A 19,264-nucleotide genomic window follows, 5' to 3' on the forward strand; every position below is an offset into this window, starting at 1 on the left:
GTCCCATCCCTAGTCTGCAGCCCCATGCACAACAAATTGTGATGCACTGTGTTCTAACACCAGCACAAACTTTTTTCAGCAGTTTGAGCTCCAGTAGTTCATCTGTTGGGTCGGACAACACAAGCCAGCCTTCACTCCCCACGTGCATCAATGAGCCTTGGCCGCCCAAGACCAGACCAGGTTCACCGGTTTTCCTTCTTTGGGCCACTTTTAAAAAGGTACTAACCACTGCAGACACCAGAGCTGCAGTTCTGGAGATGCTCTGACTTGGTCATCTAGCATCACAGTCATGTTTTCTCCCTTTCATTCCAATCCGTGTCCGACACTAGTCTCCCTTCTCTGCAGAACGTATTAAAATAATAATACATTTTAAAATGGGCCTATGCGTCCGAATGCCTCTGAATCGTGCGATGCGTCCGAACAACGTCTGGTGGTATGTCATTGTGCCATCTATCATCATTCGATCAACATCCCTCATCTGGGGGAAAAAACCAACAATTTTCGGAAAGACGTTCATATGGAATTTGGATAGCTGACCCTGACAATCAACCTGTCGCATCAAGGTAAGATTATTATTGAATTCTATAAATTAATTATATTCAACTGATTAATAATAGTCAACTGTTCGTTTGATAGGCGTAATGTTTTCTTATCAAGGCCAAGCCCGGATCCCGAACTGGGCCGGCCTCGAGCTCCAGGGGGCCTCGAGCTCCCAGAGGCCTCCGTCACTTACTGTTTTTTTTTTTGCCCCGCACTTTGTTCAATTTACGGCCAAGGTGGCCTTTGTGCCCCTGTCAAAGTTCCAGTGTAAATAACGCCAGTGACGCGTGGTGGGCTTTTATGGAATTACAGCCACCCTTGTGCGCACAGTCGGCTCGTCCCGTGTCTGTGGCTCAGAGCGATTGCTCTGCTGTGATTGTTCCAAAATACAACCTGCGCAACTTTGCGAGCCGTGCAGGTTAAAAGTATCAAAATCACACGCAAGTTCCATGTAAAAGGCACCTGTGCAGCGTAGCGGGCTTAATTACAGCCACCCGAGCGGAGCTGAGCGAGCGGCCAGTTAAGCACACAGCGGCATTTGTACTCTAAAAGTACCGGTCTGGTTCCGCTCCGGCGCCAGCACATATTTTTAGTCAACACGAGTGGAGCTGAGCGAGCAAGTGGCCACGAGTGGGCAGCGGCATTTTTTAGTACCCTGGTCCGGTTCCGCTCTGGTCCCGCTCACACCACGAGTCTGAAGCCAGACCCCGACCCAGAATCCCGCTGTGTCCTACACAGTCATGAACAGTATGTTCAGTCATAAAACGGCTCGATAGCAGGGGAGATCCCACTGAGCGATAATGAGAGGGGCTGCATATCGATTGAAGTAAAGTAAAGTAAAGATTTCATGCAGAATGTTTTATTGCTTTCAAGTAGTAATTCCTTTGTAAGATGTCCATCCATTGTCTACCGCTTATCCTGTATTCAGGGTCGCGGGGGGGCTGGAGCCGATTCCCAGCTATTAATTGGGCGAAGGCAGGGTACACCCTGGACAGGACGCCAGTCTATCGCAGGGCCAACATGTAGAGACAAACAACCATTCACACTCACATTCACACCTATGGGCAATTTAGAGTCATCATTTAACCTATCCCCATGCATGTCTTTGGACTGTGGGAGGAAGCCGGAGAACCCACGCTTACACGGGGAGGACATGCAAACTCCACACAGAAGGAACCCGGGCCGACCCGGGACCCTCTTGCTGTGAGGCAAGAGTGCTACCCACCACACCACCATGCAGCCCCTTGTAAGATGTTATTTAAAAAAAAATTCCAATGTAACATTAACTTGATATTGGTATTACAAATATTTTAATATATAATTCATGTTTTGTTATGAATTAGGATGTTACGCCTGGTTCACAACGGCCGCGGAAGCACCGCGAATAGGCGCGTAGCGGAGCCCACTTCCTTTCGGCGCCCTTGTTAAGCGATAGTGTAGTTCACACCAGACGCGGAGCGCCGCCCGTCCCGCGCCGTGAAGCGATCGTTTCGGCGTCTGCTCTATTTTTTGCGCGTGCCGCGAGGGAACGCGTCAATTCTGGCAGGAAATCACACAAAGAAACAAGACAATCCGGTCAATTTTCAAAATAAAAGCAATTTTCAAAATAAAATACCACGATTGACAAATGCGATCATATTTGTGTATCTCAACTTGCACTGGGAAACAGGAAGAGACAATACATTTAATAAATGTGAAGAGTAGATAAACAAATATGTTTATTTCAACGGTATATCTGCACTACCATTCTCTCTCTCTCTCTCTCTCTCTCTCTCGGAACGGATACATACAAGAAGTGTTCAAACTTCTTGGTTACAGAAACATGGCGTATTAATTTTATGGGGTTATTTACTCCATAATGAAAAAAAAGCTCTGAATAACAGCTGAGCAGAAGCGCTTGTGGACCGTCGCAGAGAAATACGCGTCTGGTGTGACCAGGGGGGCAGCGGACCGCGCGCGATTTTCGGCCTACTTCACCCTCTGCATCACCTCCTCTCTCCCACCGCCCCCACCACCAGCAACTCCTCCACCGCCGGATCCCCGAAATCTTCTAAACACCGAGGCAGTGGGTGGAACTTATTTATAGATATAGTTATTTGGTTACTTTTAAATAAATGTGTACAATGTAGTAGAGTCTGTAGTCTATTGCCCCCCAGGCAGCCACCCACCCCCTTCCCTGCGTCGGTCCGTCTGTCACCTTAACTAACAAATCTTCTGGGGGGAAACACTGTCCTGTCCTTCATGACAAAATGCTCACGTGGCTCCTAATATAGATAATCAGTGTGTGTATGTGTGTGCGTTATTGCAGCAATTAGAAATGATGATCTTTCTGTCACTGAGAAATAAATTCTCACCATGCTTCATTTCATTCAAGCTTTTTACTGACATTGTGTTACAAAGAAAGGACACCTGAACTCTGTTGTTGCTGTTTACATGAGACAAATAATCTTTTACTTCATATTGACATACATATTATATATAATTAATCATCAGACTCATGGCACAATTTGAAATAAAACCAGATTTAATTTCAGAAACACATATCTTCTCTACAAGTGTTTGTCCACACATAATGTGTCTTTTGGAAAAAAAATATACAAACTAAAAAGTACAAATCAAACTTTCAACAGAGTAAAACTACATTTCCCAGAAAGCACCATGTCCTTTTCATATTATTTAAAGGGGGAATGAGAAGTAATTCCTGAAGTAATAAGACAAATAAAAATGGAAAAAAAAACTTGAGTTTAATATTTAGGACTAATTTCAAAGCAAAGCCATCTGTCAGTTAAGGGCTTCTCTCATTCCTCTGAAGAGGTGGAGATCATTAAATGAATGGTTGACTCTACTAAAGCACACGACGAAGAAAGTTAAAGGACCTCACTCCATATTTAGTGTGAGGACCTTGTAGTGTTCACCATGTGGCCAGAAGAGACTGACATGTTGGTATGTACACAGAGTTGCTTCTCATTTAAATAAATTAGAAACATAAAGATGGAACGAGCTGGAACTGCACATTTATTCTGCTCTGTCTGACTTATTAATTAATAATAATATTGATGACTTTTAAATGAACTGAGAGCATTAAACAACACAAATTTAAACGTCTTATTACAAACTGCCCAAGCAAAACAGTTTCACTCAGGAGTTTTTCTGTCAGTGACAGACAGAAATGATAGTAAACTACACCAAATATGCTTCAGGTTCAGCTGCTATCTCTGGTCAGATCAAAAAAATCCACAGATTGATTTGGTATCGACATTAAAGTGGAAAGAATTTACAACCAACATTCAATTCAAGTCTGATGGAAAGACATTTGACAACAGCATATCAGAGCCATGGTATGTGAAAAGTTAAATTATTAAATTATAAAAATATAAATGAACTGATCAAGAAGCACATGGCTTCATGTATTCATCCTGCAGTGGATAATAATCAACTTATACTTTGAAATCAGACTCATTCATTTAAGGAAATACATGTGATTTAGCTGAGAATCAGCACATTTTCATCAGCATCCGGAGTTTGAAGAGACATTACAGCTGTGAATTAATTAATTAATTTACCTACAATGGGAAACTTTGTGAGATCTGTCCATGATAATGACAATTCTTTTTTATTTGATTAAATTATTTTTTTTATTATTACCACTCACAGTTAGACACAATTTTTTCGTAATTTTTCTTTACAGTTCTGTAATTAACCAACAGTGAAACTGACATCACTCCTTAGATGTATTTAAATAACTGACTGGATGTTGCAGTGCTTTCACTTTACAGCAGACATTAGGACCTGAAAGAAAGCTCAAATGGTTTCTGTCCCGTTACACCCCCACTACCAATAAACTGTCGAGGAATCAAAACATCCGGCCATGAAAAGAAACTGAACAGTGGTCAACACCTTCTAAAAGAAAAGATTAATGAAGAAGAATTGCACACACCTCTCACCTTGATTCTCCAGAGGATTAACTTAATATCTTAAGAGACACATCCTAAATAACGAGGAGCTGGCTGGAAGATGGGCTTGGTCTGAGGCGGTCTCCTCAGACCTACAGTCAGGGATCCAGAACAAGGCCGAGCAGCTGGGATCAGATCTCCCAGCAGCCATCAAAGTCCAGACCCCCAAGGCTGGGAGCCTCCTCCAGTCCCAGACCAGAGTGTCTTCTCATGAAGTCTTAATTAGTCAGTGCCATTGAGCCCATCACACTCATCCTCCTCTTCGTCCTCCAAAAATCAGAGTCCTTCAGTGTGTGTGGGGGGTCATACCTCGTGGAAGCAGTCGGAGGGAGGCCTCCTCTCAGCTCCCCTCCACCTCTCCATCGTCTTGATGGCCTCAGACACCACGCACACCGAGGAGGTCAGGGTCACCAGGAACAGCAGGTCTGAGGAGAACAACAACACTTTAACATAAGTCCTCAGAGACATAATAGAAAAAACAATCCCAAACCATCTTCATTCAAGTCTGATCCACATTGTTTTCTCAAAACAGTTTAGAACAATATGAAAGGTAACATTTTTTTTCAAATTTAATTCAAATAAAAAGTTTTTGGGTGAACAAAAGTTTTTGCCGGGGTGATATTTCCTTCAGGGTCAATAACACCAACGCTGTACTTGGTTAGGCAGTAAACTAAAACAGTTATGCCCGAAATAGACATGCACCGAAATTATACTGTATTAAAAACCACATAATGGATTTATGTACCTGCATCATGATACCAAATGATACTATAATTAGAATCTAAATGGGAGATTGTAATAGAATGTGTGTGAATGTGTTTGGATGCTGGTGGGCAGGTAGAACCCTGTATTCAGCCTCTGTCACCACTGTATGAAGGGTATAGTGCTTTGTGCATGTCTGTTGTAATGATGGCTGTTGTTGTAATAATGTTGTTGTAATCATGTCTTTTGTAATAATGTTGTTGTAATCATGTCTGTTGTTGTAATGATGGCTGTTTTAATAATGTTTGTTGTAATAATGTATGTTGTAATCATGTCTGTTGTTGTAATACCCATTTTAGCCAGACAGGGTTTAAGGGAACCACTATCAATGTTCCAAAAAGGACTGATGTCACATAACCATAACAATATATTTACCTTGAGTTGAGAATGCATTAAGAGATCATCAAGTGTTAAAATACTCATTGAGCAGTATCATATATTATTGTATTATAATTATTGATGCATTCATGTGTTCATCAGTTAAATGTACCAGCTGATAAAAGTTGAGGTAATTTGCATGACTTTACATAATGTTGGTAGTTTAATCTATAATAAATTGATAAATAATCTGAGCCTGTAAAGTAACTAAAGTCAGTCCAAATAGTATGAGTTCTTACCAAAGATGCTAAGGCTCTCTGTCTGGAAGATGTTCTGTAGAGGGGGGAAGTAGATGACGAGCAGCTGACCCATGATGGAGGCCAGGACGGCGTAACAGAAGGCCCTGTTACTGCACAGACCCATCTCATGGACCATACGAGTCTGAGACACAAACACAGTCACATAACTCATATAACTCATAATTCATATCACTACTGATAACCAGATACCGACCCGATCTGTTGAATCACTTTTAAATAATAAATCTGTTTTATTAGAGCCAGAGAGTTATTAGGGCCTATTGGAAAGATGACGCTTATTATTATTATGCGTTTGGAGGGCAAAATTAGGTGCTAGGGATACCAAGAACCGAATGAAAATCGCCAAATCTGTCCAGTTTGTCAAAAATAGATCTGATATGGGTCTCAGAAATATGCCAGACAAATTGGCTCGATAGCCCCCCTTAACAGTATTGAAAGTTAAACCCCCCTCCTTTGACTTACACGTAGATGGATGAAAATCCATAGGCATATGTAACATTTTGAGACATACGAAAAAGCCTCTTGGAGCCCTACCCGAAACCCAACAGGAAGTCCACCATTTTGAATTATATGTATCATTTTGCCATGACTTGGAGAATAATTAAGCACGATTCATTGACAAACTCCTACCAGAAAATTTTACCCCACCGACTTCAAACATGGTCAGCTTACTCTCAAGGCACTGACAAAGTTAACTTGTGAAGCTTTTTATATTTTTTAAGGGCATGGGCGTGGCGGGAACCTAGATTTCACTCTTACGCCATGAAACAGGAAGTCGTTTTTAACACAACTAATCCAATATGCTCCAAACCTTCCATGTTTGATGACCGTCCCGGCCGTGACATGATAATCTCCACGTGTTCAGATATTTTCCAGACTTCTCATGTTTGATAAGAATCCTGGCCTGAAGACATCTGCAGGACAATTCTGAATCAGTCATAGCGCTTCCTACTTGCAATAGGAAGTTAGAATTTTCATACTTGCTGTCTCCAAGCCGGTTGAACAGATGCACCTTCGCCTCAGTCTTAAGACCCTCATGATGCATTATAGTGCACTTTGACTTTCCATCAAAAGCTGTTGCCATAGTGACCATCCTTCACCGTAAAACATTTAATTCAGTCATTTTTAAGTGGGTTATCATGCACCAAAACTCATGAAACGTTGTACACTTGTCAAACGTGATCAGTTTTGATGTTTGAGGGCATGGCAAAACTGGCTCTATGGTGCCCCCTTAAAGTTTTCAAAGTAAAAGCCCCCACGTTTAGCTCTGACGTATAAACATGAAACATTGCAGGTACATAGAACATGCAGAGATGTACAAAAAAAGCCCCTTGAACCGAGAGTGAGGGCCCATTCATCACCGCTTGCAGTTTTAATTCATATTGTTTTTCTGCTGCACAATCACATTTTTAATGGCTCGGAACGGTCAAAAGGTTACGTGTTACACGCTTCAGAAAAATGGTGACATTTATGTTCTGCAGTGATTGTTCTCAGTGTGGTCAGTGGCTCCATAGTGCGCCCAAACACTCACCAGGGTCCAGAGAAAGTGTGATCTTTGCTATCCTTAAGAACAGATTACATTTTTGGGGAATTTCTGTCACCAGACAGGAAGTGAGCCATGTTAGATTCCATGTGTCCATTTTCATTTGACAAACACATTTGAGGATTTAGGGGTCCCCCCTCAGGTCTAAGCCCTGAACTCTCAGGGACTTAATTGACGTCACCTGGTAGATGGTTGAGTGTGAGAGCCTGTGATGGCTTGAAATGAATGGTAAATACAAATGGGACAGCACTTGGCCTGTTAATTTACTTTTAATGACACAAAACATGTGATCTAAAAGTGTTGGTTTTTATTTGAAATGTTTTACAGCCTGATCTGAACTCCTGACTCTTATCCCAGACCAGCCGCACCTGTCACATCATCATTTACTAGTTTTACTTCAAACGCCTTCAATAAGCTACATTCAAATAACTGGTTGATGATTAAACCAGGTGTGTAATTTAATAATAATAATGATAATGATAATAATAATAAACCAGGTATGTAATATAATAATAATAAACTAGGTGTTAATATAATAATAATAAACTAAGTGTTACTATAATAATAATAATAATAATAATAATAATAATAATAAACCAGGTGTGTAGCCTATGATGACTATCTTTAATGTACTCTCTACTCTTTGTACACTTTGTTTAACTTTTTAATTCCTCCGGGCTTCCCTTGGTAACCCAGGGTTTCATGTTGCAATGCTATGAACTGTGGGTAATTCCCTCAGGTAAAGTCAGCATTGATGCTCTGATGATGTGACCGTGGGACACACCTGAACCCTCAGGGAACGCCCATTAAAGTCTGTTAGTCCGTGAGGGGGGACATTGGGATTGGGCCATTAAACTTTGGAGTCATGTTCAAATTAGGAATTATTATTTTCATGTCATAAATGGGCTTAAACGTGGAATTTAGCCCCAATTACGCCCCATAATCAATTTTAGCCTTTTAACACATTTTGACACCCGTTCTTTATCCAACAACTTGTGAAACTTGCACGCAATCTAAACCTGTGATCATTGTGAGATGATACACTGACTGTGTTCATGTGGGTTAATAGGGCATATTTGCTCTGATATTAAAATTTGGTTCCCATTTGCTTCTGAAATGTCAGACATATTTTACATTTGCTTTAATTAGCTTTGCCCAATTGGAAGTCAGCCATTTAGAATTTAGAAGTTATGTGACTGTAGTTGAATTCCTTAAAGCCTCACGTTAGCTTTTTACTTTTATTTGGGTTTTAAAAGGAGGTGTTCATTAGTAAAGATTACCTTGATGAACAAAACATGGATTTATCATAAACATTTCTTTGCCACAGATATTCTTTTTCAATCATCCAAATTCCAAGAGAAGAAACACATTGGCTGTTTGTAGAGTGAAACGGTAACACTAACTTCCTGACTACAAACCCTTCAGGACTCTGTAGTTTGTCCAAACATCATAAATTATAAGCTGTTGACACATGTCCCCTAATGAGATGAAACATAAAGAAAGACTGCTTGTGAGATTGGTCAGAATTAAAGCTTGATCAGCTTTGTTACCTGTGAACGAGAACTCAGAGCGTTGAACATGTCAAAGAAGACGAAGCAGGTGAATGTCATGGTGGTGTCTCGAGGAGTGATCACGTTGTCCTGCAACTAAAATCCAACAAAAAACACAATTATAGGATCGCTCTAAACTTTGTTGTTTTTGTATATCATTGTATGATGCTTTTTTATGTATTAACAAATGTTTTACTATGCTTTTCACCGAAACAAACTCCTTGTAGAAACATCTGTCTGAATCTGTGTCTATAGCAGCAAAACAATTTATAGAAACGTTTTCAGATCTCTTGCTGATATTGAAAATGATCAGGTTGGAGGATAACTGACCATCTTTAATGATTTCAATGATAAAATAAGAGAAACACCAGAAAGCAATAGACAGAAGCAGAAGACAGAAGAGTGAGCAACCTCTCTCCAAAAGACAAACAGCGTCCCACAGACGATGATGAGCGCCGACACCAGGACTTTGATGAGCAGACTGCGAGTGATGATGCTGTCTCTGACATTACGAGGAGGCTGTCTGATCACGTCCCGGTCCACAGGCTCCACACCCAAACTGACAAAAAAAAAAAAAAAAACACTGTCACGATCTCTCACCTCTGGCTCTTTACACAAGTAACAAGGAATGTGTGTGTGTGTGTGTGTGTTTGTCCAGAGTCCAACCTTATTTGATTTCACTATGAAATCTTCAAAACCTTCTAATTAACCTTATAACGTTTAGAAATACTTGATATTGATGTAACCATATATATATATATACACACACACTGTATGTATATATATATATATATATATATATATATATATAGTCGAATTATCAGAATATGCTGTTTAAAGGACTTATAAACTCAAAAGTCTCGATGTATCCTTCAAAAGTAACAGATTATGTACACTATATTGCCATAAGTATTCGCTCACCTGCCTTGACTCACATATGAACTTAAAGTGATGGTTTGGAGTAAAATGCACCCTAGGTAATTTCCACCATGACATCCAGCCAAATACCCCTCAGAAGCATTTTAAGCGATGGTCAATATTGGTCAAGATAGGGCTATCAGCTGAATGACTTAGCACTGGCGCGATGGTACATCTTGTATACCTCGTAAATTACCCCACTTATAATGCATGGAATGTTACCAAAGTCTGAAGGAGGCATAGTTCTAAACCGAAGCCCATGGTTAACCACCATGTTCACGTGTCCAATCGATTTTCCCCACTCAGCGACACACCCGCTGAGAAGCCAACTCTGGTCATTGGTAGCTCCATAGTGAGACACAGCTCAATTGAAACTGCTGGCTAAGGATAAACGTAAATACAGTAAGATTGTTATTCACGTCGGCGTTAATGACACCCGATTACGCCAATCGGAGGTCACTAAAATTAATGTTGGCTCGGTGTGCGAATATGCAAAAACGATGTCGGACTCCGTAGTTTTCTCTGGTCCCCTGCCAAACTTTACTAGTGATGACATGTATAGCCGCATGTCATCTTTCCACCGCTGGCTGTCGAGGTGGTGTCCAGATAACGACGTGGGCTTCGTTAATAATTGGCAGCCTTTCTGGGGAAAACCTGGTCTGATCAGGAGAGATGGCATCCACCCCACTTTGGATGGAGCTGCTCTCCCATCTAGAAACATTGCTGATCTCATTGGTAGTCCTAGAACATGACAAACCAGTGTTGAGACCAGGAAGCAGAGTTGCAGTCTTACACACTTCTCTGCGCCTCCTTTAGAGCAGTCACCCACCCAAAACCACATAAGAACGGTGTCTGTCCCCCGACCAACCAAATGAATTAGGTCAAACAGAAGAGAGATTTCACATGAAAACCTAATAAAAATTAGCACTTCCGATGTAGTAAAACAAAAGAAGATAATTAAATGTGGACTCTTAAACATTAGATCTCTCTCATCCAAAGCAGTATTAGTCAACGACTTAATATCAGATAATCATATTGATTTATTCTGCCTGACTGAAACCTGGCTGCGTGATGAAGACTATGTTTGCTTAAACGAAGCTAGTCCTCCCAGCCATATTACTACTCATATATCTCGAGGCAGCAGACGTGGAGGAGGAGTTGCAGCCATTTTTGATTCAAGCCTGTCAATCAATCCTAAGCCAAAACTAAATTATAACTCATTTGAGAGTCTGATTCTCAGCCTTTCGCACCCAAACTGAAAAACAATGCAGCCAATTCTGTTTGTTATTGTGTATCGTGCTCCTGGTCCATACTCTGAATTCCTATCTGAATTCTCTGAGTTGCTATCAAGTTTAGTCCTTAAATCAGATAAAGTAATTATTGTGGGGGATTTTAATGTCCATGTGGACGTTGTAAATTGACAGCCTTAGTGTAGCATTTACTTCCTTAATAGATTATATTGGCTTCAGTCAGAGTGTACAGAAACCAACTCACTGTCATAGCCACACTCTCGACCTCGTCTTATCTTATGGCGTTGAAATCGAAAACGTAATAACCTTTCCTCAAAATTCTTCTTTATCTGACCATTACTTGATAACCTTTGAATTATTGTTGCTGGACTTCACTCCTCTAGGAAAAAGCTACTACTCTCGGTGTCTATCGGATAGAGCAGCAGCTAAGTTTAAGGAAGTAATTCCGCCAGTCTTGAGTTCACTTCCATGTCTTAATGAAACAGAGAACTTTTATATTTATCTTAGTCCCTCCCAGATCGATTCTCTTATAGATGAATCTGGAAGCCTACTGCGAACGACTCTCGACTCTGTTGCTCCGCTAAAACAGAAAACTATAAAGCATAGGAAGTTAGCTCCCTGGTATAACTCCCAAACTCGTAAATTAAAACAAAAATTGCGTAAACTTGAAACCATCTGGCGCTCCACCAAACTGGAAGAATCCCGCCTAGTTTGGCAGGACTGTCTTAAAATATATAAGAAGGCTCTCCGTAATGCCAGAGCAGCCTACTACTCATCTTTAATAGAGGAAAATAAAAACAACCCTAGATTTCTTTTCAGTACTGTAGCCAGGCTGACAAAGAGTCACAGCTCTACTGAGCCATGCATTCCTAGAGATCTTAATAGTAACGACTTTATGAACTTTTTTAATGATAAAATTCTAGCAATCCACGACAAAATTACTTGCATCTTGCCTTCAATTGGAACCGCATTACCCTCAAACTCAGGAGTTTTAGAACTAGCATTAAGACCTGATATATATTTAGACTGCTTTTCTCCAATCAACCTAAACCAACTAACGTCAATGATCTCTTCTTCTAAACCTTCAACCTGTCTCCTAGACCCGATACCAACCAGGCTACTGAAAGAAGTCTTACCCTTAGTTAGCGCGTCGCTATTAGATATGATCAATGTGTCTTTATTAACAGGTTATGTGCCACAGTCATTTAAAGTAGCTGTAATTAAACCTCTTCTTAAGAAGTCTACTCTAGATCCAGGGGTTTTAGCAAACTACACACCAATATCAAATCTTCCTTTTCTCTCTAAGATCCTTGAGAAAGTAGTCGCCAATCAGCTGTGTGACTTTCTCAAAAATAACAGTCTACTTGAGGACTTCCAGTCAGGATTTAGAGTACATCATAGTACAGAGACAGCTCTGGTGAAAATTACAAATGACCTTCTTATTGCTTCTGACAAAGGACTGGTTTCTGTACTTGTTCTGCTAGATCTTAGTGCTGCATTTGACACCATTAACCATGATATTCTAATATGTAGACTGGAAAAATGAATTGGCATCAAAGGAACCGCATTAAGCTGGTTTAAGTCCTATTTATCCAATCGATCTCAGTTTGTTGCATGTCAATGAAAAATCCTCCAGGCACACTGAAGTTAAATACGGTGTTCCTCAAGGTTCTGTGCTCGGACCAATTCTTTTCAACTTATATGCTACCTTTAGGCAACATTATTAGAGGACACTCTATAAACTGACGATACTCAGTTATATCTATCGATCAAGCCTGAAGAAACCAATCAGCTAGTTAAACTCCAGGCTTGTGTTGATGACATAAAATCCTGGATGACCTGCAATTTCCTGATGTTAAACTCCGATAAAACGGAAGTTATTGTACTTGGGCCTAAACTCCTCCGAAGCTCGCTGTCTAAAGATATAGCGACTATTGATGGGATTGCCATCGCCTCAAATGCTACTGTAAGAAACCTTGGAGTTATCTTTGATCAGGACCTGTCCTTTGACTCGCATATTAAACAAACCACGAGGACAGCCTACTTTCACCTGCGTAACATTACTAAAATTAGGCCAATGCTGTCTCAAAAAGATGCAGAAAAACTTGTCCATGCATTTGTTACCTCAAGGCTGGACTATTGTAATTCTTTATTATCAGGCTGGTCTAATAAATCTCTTAAATCTCTCCAGCTGGTCCAGAATGCTGCAGCTCGTGTTCTGACTAAAACCAGAAGAAGGGATCACATTTTTCCTGTATTAGCTTCTCTGCACTGGCTCCCAGTATAATCCAGAATAGAATTTAAAATCCTTCTCCTCACTTACAAGGCTCTTAATGGACAGGCACCATCACCATCTTTCAGCCATCAAGCTCCTCTTCTGTGGAACCGTCTTCCGGTTCTGGTTCGTGAGGCAGACACTGTTCCCACATTTAAGAGTAGGCTTAAAACATTTCTCTTTGACACCGCTTATAGCTAGGGCTGGCTCAGGTTTGCCCTGAGCCAGCTCTTGGTTAAGCTGCTACAGGCCTAGACTGCTGGGGGATTATAGTGACACACTGAGCCCCTCTCTCTCTCTCTCTCGCTCTCTCTCGCTCTCTCTCTGTGTATGTTCCCCCGGAGTCCCTGTGCTCTCTTGCCTAGCAGGTCTCCCTGGACCGTGGTGGAACCTGGTCCGGACTGCACCGATGTTGTGGTCTTGTTTGCCTCTTACTGCCAGTATTTTTAATTAACGTAATTGACTAAAATCGGCATCTCTACTGTCACTAACTTGACTACTCCCGGGATCACTCCCAGGAGTCTGGCTATGCTTTCTTGTCCAGGAGAGTCCACTGAGGTCCTGACAGATGCAGACTGCTAACTGGCCTGATGCTGGAAACACCACATTGTAGCTCCACCTGCCCGCTGTGTGACTGCTCAACTACTCCTGCTTTCTGGTCTACGGCGACGTGGTTGGGATGGATCCATCTCGGCGTGGCTGTGCCTGCTGCCATGGACTACTATACTATTGCTTCTGTTAATACCACCACTACTGTTAATGCTACTACTACCATACTACCAACACCAAATGCAGTTGGAACCCAAGGGCCTGGGCTGCACGAGATTTCTGCCTAAAAGCCTATTAAGGCAGTTTTTTCTCGCCACTGTCGCTGTAACGCTTGCCCCTGGGTGATGTTGGGAATTTGAAATTGTGTTGACTCTTGAAATTTTGAGCGTATTCTAGTCCTGCTCAATGTGTTAAGTGTCCTGAGATGACTTCTGTTGTGATTTGACACTATAAATAAAATTGAATTGAATTGAGTTGAATAATCCCACTGACAGTTGACTGTGGAATATTTAGGAGCGATGACATTTCACGACTGGACTTGTTGCACAGGTGGCATCCTATCACAGTACCACGCTGGAATTCACTGAGCTCCTGAGAGCGACCCATTCTTTCACACGTTTGTAGAAACAGTCTGCATGCTGAGGTGCTTGCTTTTATACGCCTGTGGCCATGGTAGTGATTGAACACATGATTTCAATTATTTGGATGGGTGAGCGAATACTTTTAGCAATAAAGTGTATGTCATTATAGGAGCTCAATGGGAAATTCAGAGCATATCTACTGTCTCAACATGAAGACGGCTGAGTCGGCAGCTAGCAGCTAATGGTTCTCACATGCACTGGCCTGGCTCTGGAAAAGTAAGTCTTACTGTAGAGTTTAAAAATCTTGTTATGTTGTTTCTCCAAAATGAATAATGATAACTGTTGTTTTTCTCTCTTAGCTGCCAGGACCTGAAACACTGAACAATGAATGTATCTGGTTAATACGTGAAGATACTGGACTCAGCCTTAACACCCATCATGTATTAACTCCTTGACACTATGTGATGGAAATTTTGTACCTCTTGATGAGAGATATCTGAACTGAAGACTTACATGAGAAGGTTTAGTGTAAATGTGTAAATGTGACCTGTGGCCATTTGTGTGTGGTTTGCGACCTAGGTGTGGTTTACGACCTATGTGTGGTTTACGACCCAGGTGGGGTTTGTGACCCATGCAAGGTCTGGATAAACATTCAAGTTTATTACTTCCATCCCTGTGAATTGAGAGTGAGAACACACCCACAAAAGATAGATAAATACCATGCTTGTCTCATAACACACTGAGTCTTTACTTTGTAACGGACCAGCATGTTGCTCTGGGAATTCTCCTCTTGATCAAGATCTCTGTTTGAACCTTGAGCTGACTCCGATCTCCTTCCTCCAGTTCTAAATTATCGTGGAATTATTTTAACACACTACACCTCCTATGATGCCCCTGTACCTCTGAGCAGGAGGTCCATCCATGATGATGTTGATCCACAGGATCTGCATGGCGTTCAGTGGGTTGGGGAAGTTCATCAGCGTTGCCAAGGAGATGAGCGTCAGAGCTGCAATACTCCTGGAGACCAGCAGGGGAAGTAAATATCAGTAAATCTTTATGTAAATGTTCACAAAACAAAGGAAGGAAAAGAGCTCTACTTCACTATTTAATTTCACAATCTTTATTAAAACATTGGAGACACATACATGTAAACAGCAAACTATCAAATCTTTAATCATTGTCATTTGTGTTGTTGACTTTGCAATCGCAGTTATCACCCCACAACAAGATATTATTTGCAAGAAGAGTTAGGAATGAGGAAAGGTACATTTGGAGCAGACAAATGTATTAATTTTACAGCCGTTATTGTTTATCTTAATAACTGCTGTGCATTTACCTATTTTATTTACTCTATTTCTATTTCTGTAATTATCACTACCACTTCTTATTTTTTGGATTCTTAAGTTCCCTACCAGTCCGGAAAAGTTGTGGAAGTAGTGTAATGGGGAGAGTGTGGGTGCTTTTGTCATGATGTAAATTCTTCTTTCTTGATTAATGACATAAGAGAAACATGTACAACTTGTTTTTCTCTAAATAAAAAGTTTAATAACAAAAAAAAGATTGGAGACAATTTTTTTTTACATTTAATAAAAGAAGGAAATTTGCGATGTGATCTCTGTAAGTCTGTGTTGAACAGACCAAACAATACTTTTACAGTATGTTTTCACTCACGTGCTCAGCTGGAATCGGACAAAGTTTTTAATGTTGTTGTAAATTCCTTTTCCTTCCTCGATGGCTGACCTGGAAGAAGAAGACAACAGTTGTAAGGGTGCCTTAAAGGGACAGTTTCCATGTTTGACTTGTGTGATATTGAGTTAGTTTGGATTCACCAAACAACACAACTACCTAACCACAACTAACTAACCAATGGAGGCAGCAGCAACAGCAACTCCTGTGCTCTGTAAGGTAAGTTAGGTTTTTTTGTGAAAGGAGTTTCGTGTCTTTGAAGAGAGCATAGATAACAGCTGAGAAAATGGTCCTCCTGTCTGTTTCTACTGTAGGGAATAATACACTGACCTCACACAACCACACTACTAAACATCTCAAGTTTCCCTCGAAAGCATTTACTGTCGGCTCCAGAGCGTTTCTTGACTCACAGGATGGTCTGGAAGTCGTCGTCCACCAGGATCATGTCGGCCGCCTCCTTGCAGACGTCGGTTCCCGTCTGGCCCATAGCCACACCGATGTCGGCGGCCTTCAGAGCAACGGCATCGTTCACCCCGTCCCCCGTCATGGCCACCACGGCGCCAAGGTTCTGGAGGGACTGCAGAGAGGCTAGACTTTCATGACAGACTGACAATACATCTAAAAAATATCCATGACCCATTGACTCTATTCTGGATCTATGCTGGATATGTAAAAAGACGGCAGCCAAACCACGAGCCTGCCAATTCAGAAAGTGTCTCTAGAAGGTGAATACAAACGTATGAAGACAGGTGCAGGTGGAGAGACAGGTGCAGGTGGACAGACCAGTCCAGTCACATTGACAGTCAGTAACCAGTGTAGCATTACAATCACAGACCATTTCTCTGCTGAACCCTTAATTGTTCACTTTTACTCATTAAGGGGCTGCTAGAAACAAGAAGCAGCACTTGAGCTGATGGGCTGGTCTACATTACTTTAACATGGAGCTGGACTTTTAACCTACCATTGTTCATGATGAACCTCTACAGCAGACTATGCTAATCAGTAGCACTAATGCTAATTGCTTGCATGCTAGCTATTGTTATGATAATGACTAAGTCAATGCTGTAAAGGTCTGTTATAGTGACAAAAGTAAAACATTTGTGATTTTGAGTTCAAAAGCGAGGCTGGGACATGTGTATGCTAGCGATTAGCATAAGTGATTGGCAGGCTAACTGAAAGGGTCAGGGCTTCTCTTCACTAACAGTGGCCCAATCCCAATGGTCCTCTAAAAACCTTAAACCCTGAACCCTCAGGCACTTAACCGACGTCAGCTGGTAGATGGGTGAGTGTGAGAGGGCCTGAAATGGTATAGGTAATATTTATTTATATGCATTTATATGGTATATAAATAGGACATCAGTTGGCATGCCACGTAACTTTGATGATACGAAATGTAATGTGGCATGTCAATGATAGTGTTGGTTTTTAGCTGCAGGTTTGATCCTTTTTTCTGCTTCCTACCTTGACGATCTTCAGCTTGTGTCGGGGACTGGCTCGGTAAAACACAGCTATCTGTGCAGACACAAGACAGCATTCATTCAGACAAACACAGAACCCAAGCACATGCTACATCTAATTGCACAACTGGAGAGTTCTTATATCTATATATACACTTTACATGCCATTTATTTTGTGTTAGTTAGTTACAGTAGTACAGTAGGATTCTTAGAAGATTTAATATTCAAATGTTCTGTTTCAGCTGTCACAAAGAGACAAACTGATCATGTTCATATCAGGTCATAAGTGAAGACGTGCTCACTCTGGGAACGATGTGTGAAAGCTGCTGCAGGTCCAGTTGATCCACTTCTTCTCCAGACAAACACTGACAGCCTTTAGAGTAGAGCCCCAGACGACTGGCTGCAGAGACACACTGGTGTAAGTAGGGCAGCCTTTAAATGTCTCAACATCAGAACGACTTAGCTAGAAACTATATACACCCATCAGTCATAACATTATGACCACCTGCCTAACATTGTGTAGTTCCCCCTTTCGCCGCCAAAACAGCCCTGACCCGTCGAGGCATGGACTGCACTAGACCTCTGAAGGTCTGCAGGGGTATCGGGCACCAAGCCGTCAGCAGCAAATCCTTTAATTCCTGTAAGTTGTGAGGTGGGGCCTCCACTTGTTTGTCCAGCGCTTCCCACAGATGCTGGATTGGATTGAGATCTGGGGAATTTGGAGGCCAAGTCAATACCTTGAACGTTTGAAACCATTCCTGAGCCATCCAACAAATACTGTTCTGTGGACAGGGGTCAGCATGGGTAAGGGTCTGTGGACAGGGGTCAGCATGGGCACCCGGACTGGTCTGTGGACAGGGGTCAGCATGGGCACCCTGACTGGTCAGTGGCTACGCAGCTCCATACACAACAAACTCAGATGTTCTATCAGAACCAGCAGGAACTTTTTCAACCATTGTTCTTGCTTCTTACACTCAACTTTGAGGACAAAATATTCACTTGCTGCCTAATATCCCCCCACTGACAGCTGCCATTATAACGCGATAGTTTTATTCACTTTACCTGTCAGTTGTCATAATGTTATGGCTGATTGCTGTTTGTGCTTACTACTGTTTGACTAAGTACTTTTTTTTGTATTAAAGTTTTATTATCCTGCTTTGGTCAATCATTTTACAAGAAGGTGTGACATGAAGACAGAGAGAGGATGCGTTCAATATTAACTATAAAACACCGCTCCAAAAATTAGGGGAACACTATCACAAATCAGATCTTGATGCAGGAATTATTCAAGGTGAAAATCGTTACTGATGCACATTGTGTCATTTGTTGAGAACAATATGACATAACGGTCAATAAAAAATCAAAATCACACCAAGAATCAATTTAAAAGATGGAAATCACAGGCAGATCCAACTAGAGTGAATTTCATCACAGCAGCTCATCATGTGACTCAGGAGTGAGTTTGGTCCCGCTTGCCTAGATGAACTCCCAACAATGTCTGGGCTGCTCCTGATGAGTCGGTTGATAGTGGCCTGGGGGATCTCCTCCCAGACTTGGATCAG

General features: G+C 41.4%; 1 protein-coding gene across 1 annotated transcript in view; it reads right to left on the minus strand.

Moving 5' to 3' along the window:
• Positions 1–3,046: 3,046 nt before the first annotated feature.
• atp2c1 (ATPase secretory pathway Ca2+ transporting 1) overlaps positions 3,047–19,264 on the minus strand; it is an 85,193-nt gene continuing 68,975 nt past the window's right edge. The window contains exons 19-27 of the mRNA XM_084027208.1: positions 18,005–18,102; positions 17,707–17,757; positions 16,656–16,822; positions 16,231–16,299; positions 15,460–15,576; positions 9,398–9,545; positions 8,987–9,082; positions 5,873–6,014; positions 3,047–4,918 (exon numbers count right to left, since the gene is read on the minus strand). Coding sequence (XP_083883334.1) covers positions 4,797–4,918; positions 5,873–6,014; positions 8,987–9,082; positions 9,398–9,545; positions 15,460–15,576; positions 16,231–16,299; positions 16,656–16,822; positions 17,707–17,757; positions 18,005–18,102 — 1,010 coding nt within the window. The 3' untranslated portion in view covers positions 3,047–4,796. The remainder of the gene's footprint in view (positions 4,919–5,872; positions 6,015–8,986; positions 9,083–9,397; positions 9,546–15,459; positions 15,577–16,230; positions 16,300–16,655; positions 16,823–17,706; positions 17,758–18,004; positions 18,103–19,264) is intronic.

Source organism: Eutrigla gurnardus (genome assembly GCF_963514095.1).
Source record: "Eutrigla gurnardus genome assembly, chromosome: 14".
Taxonomy (NCBI): Eukaryota; Metazoa; Chordata; class Actinopteri; order Perciformes; family Triglidae; genus Eutrigla; species Eutrigla gurnardus.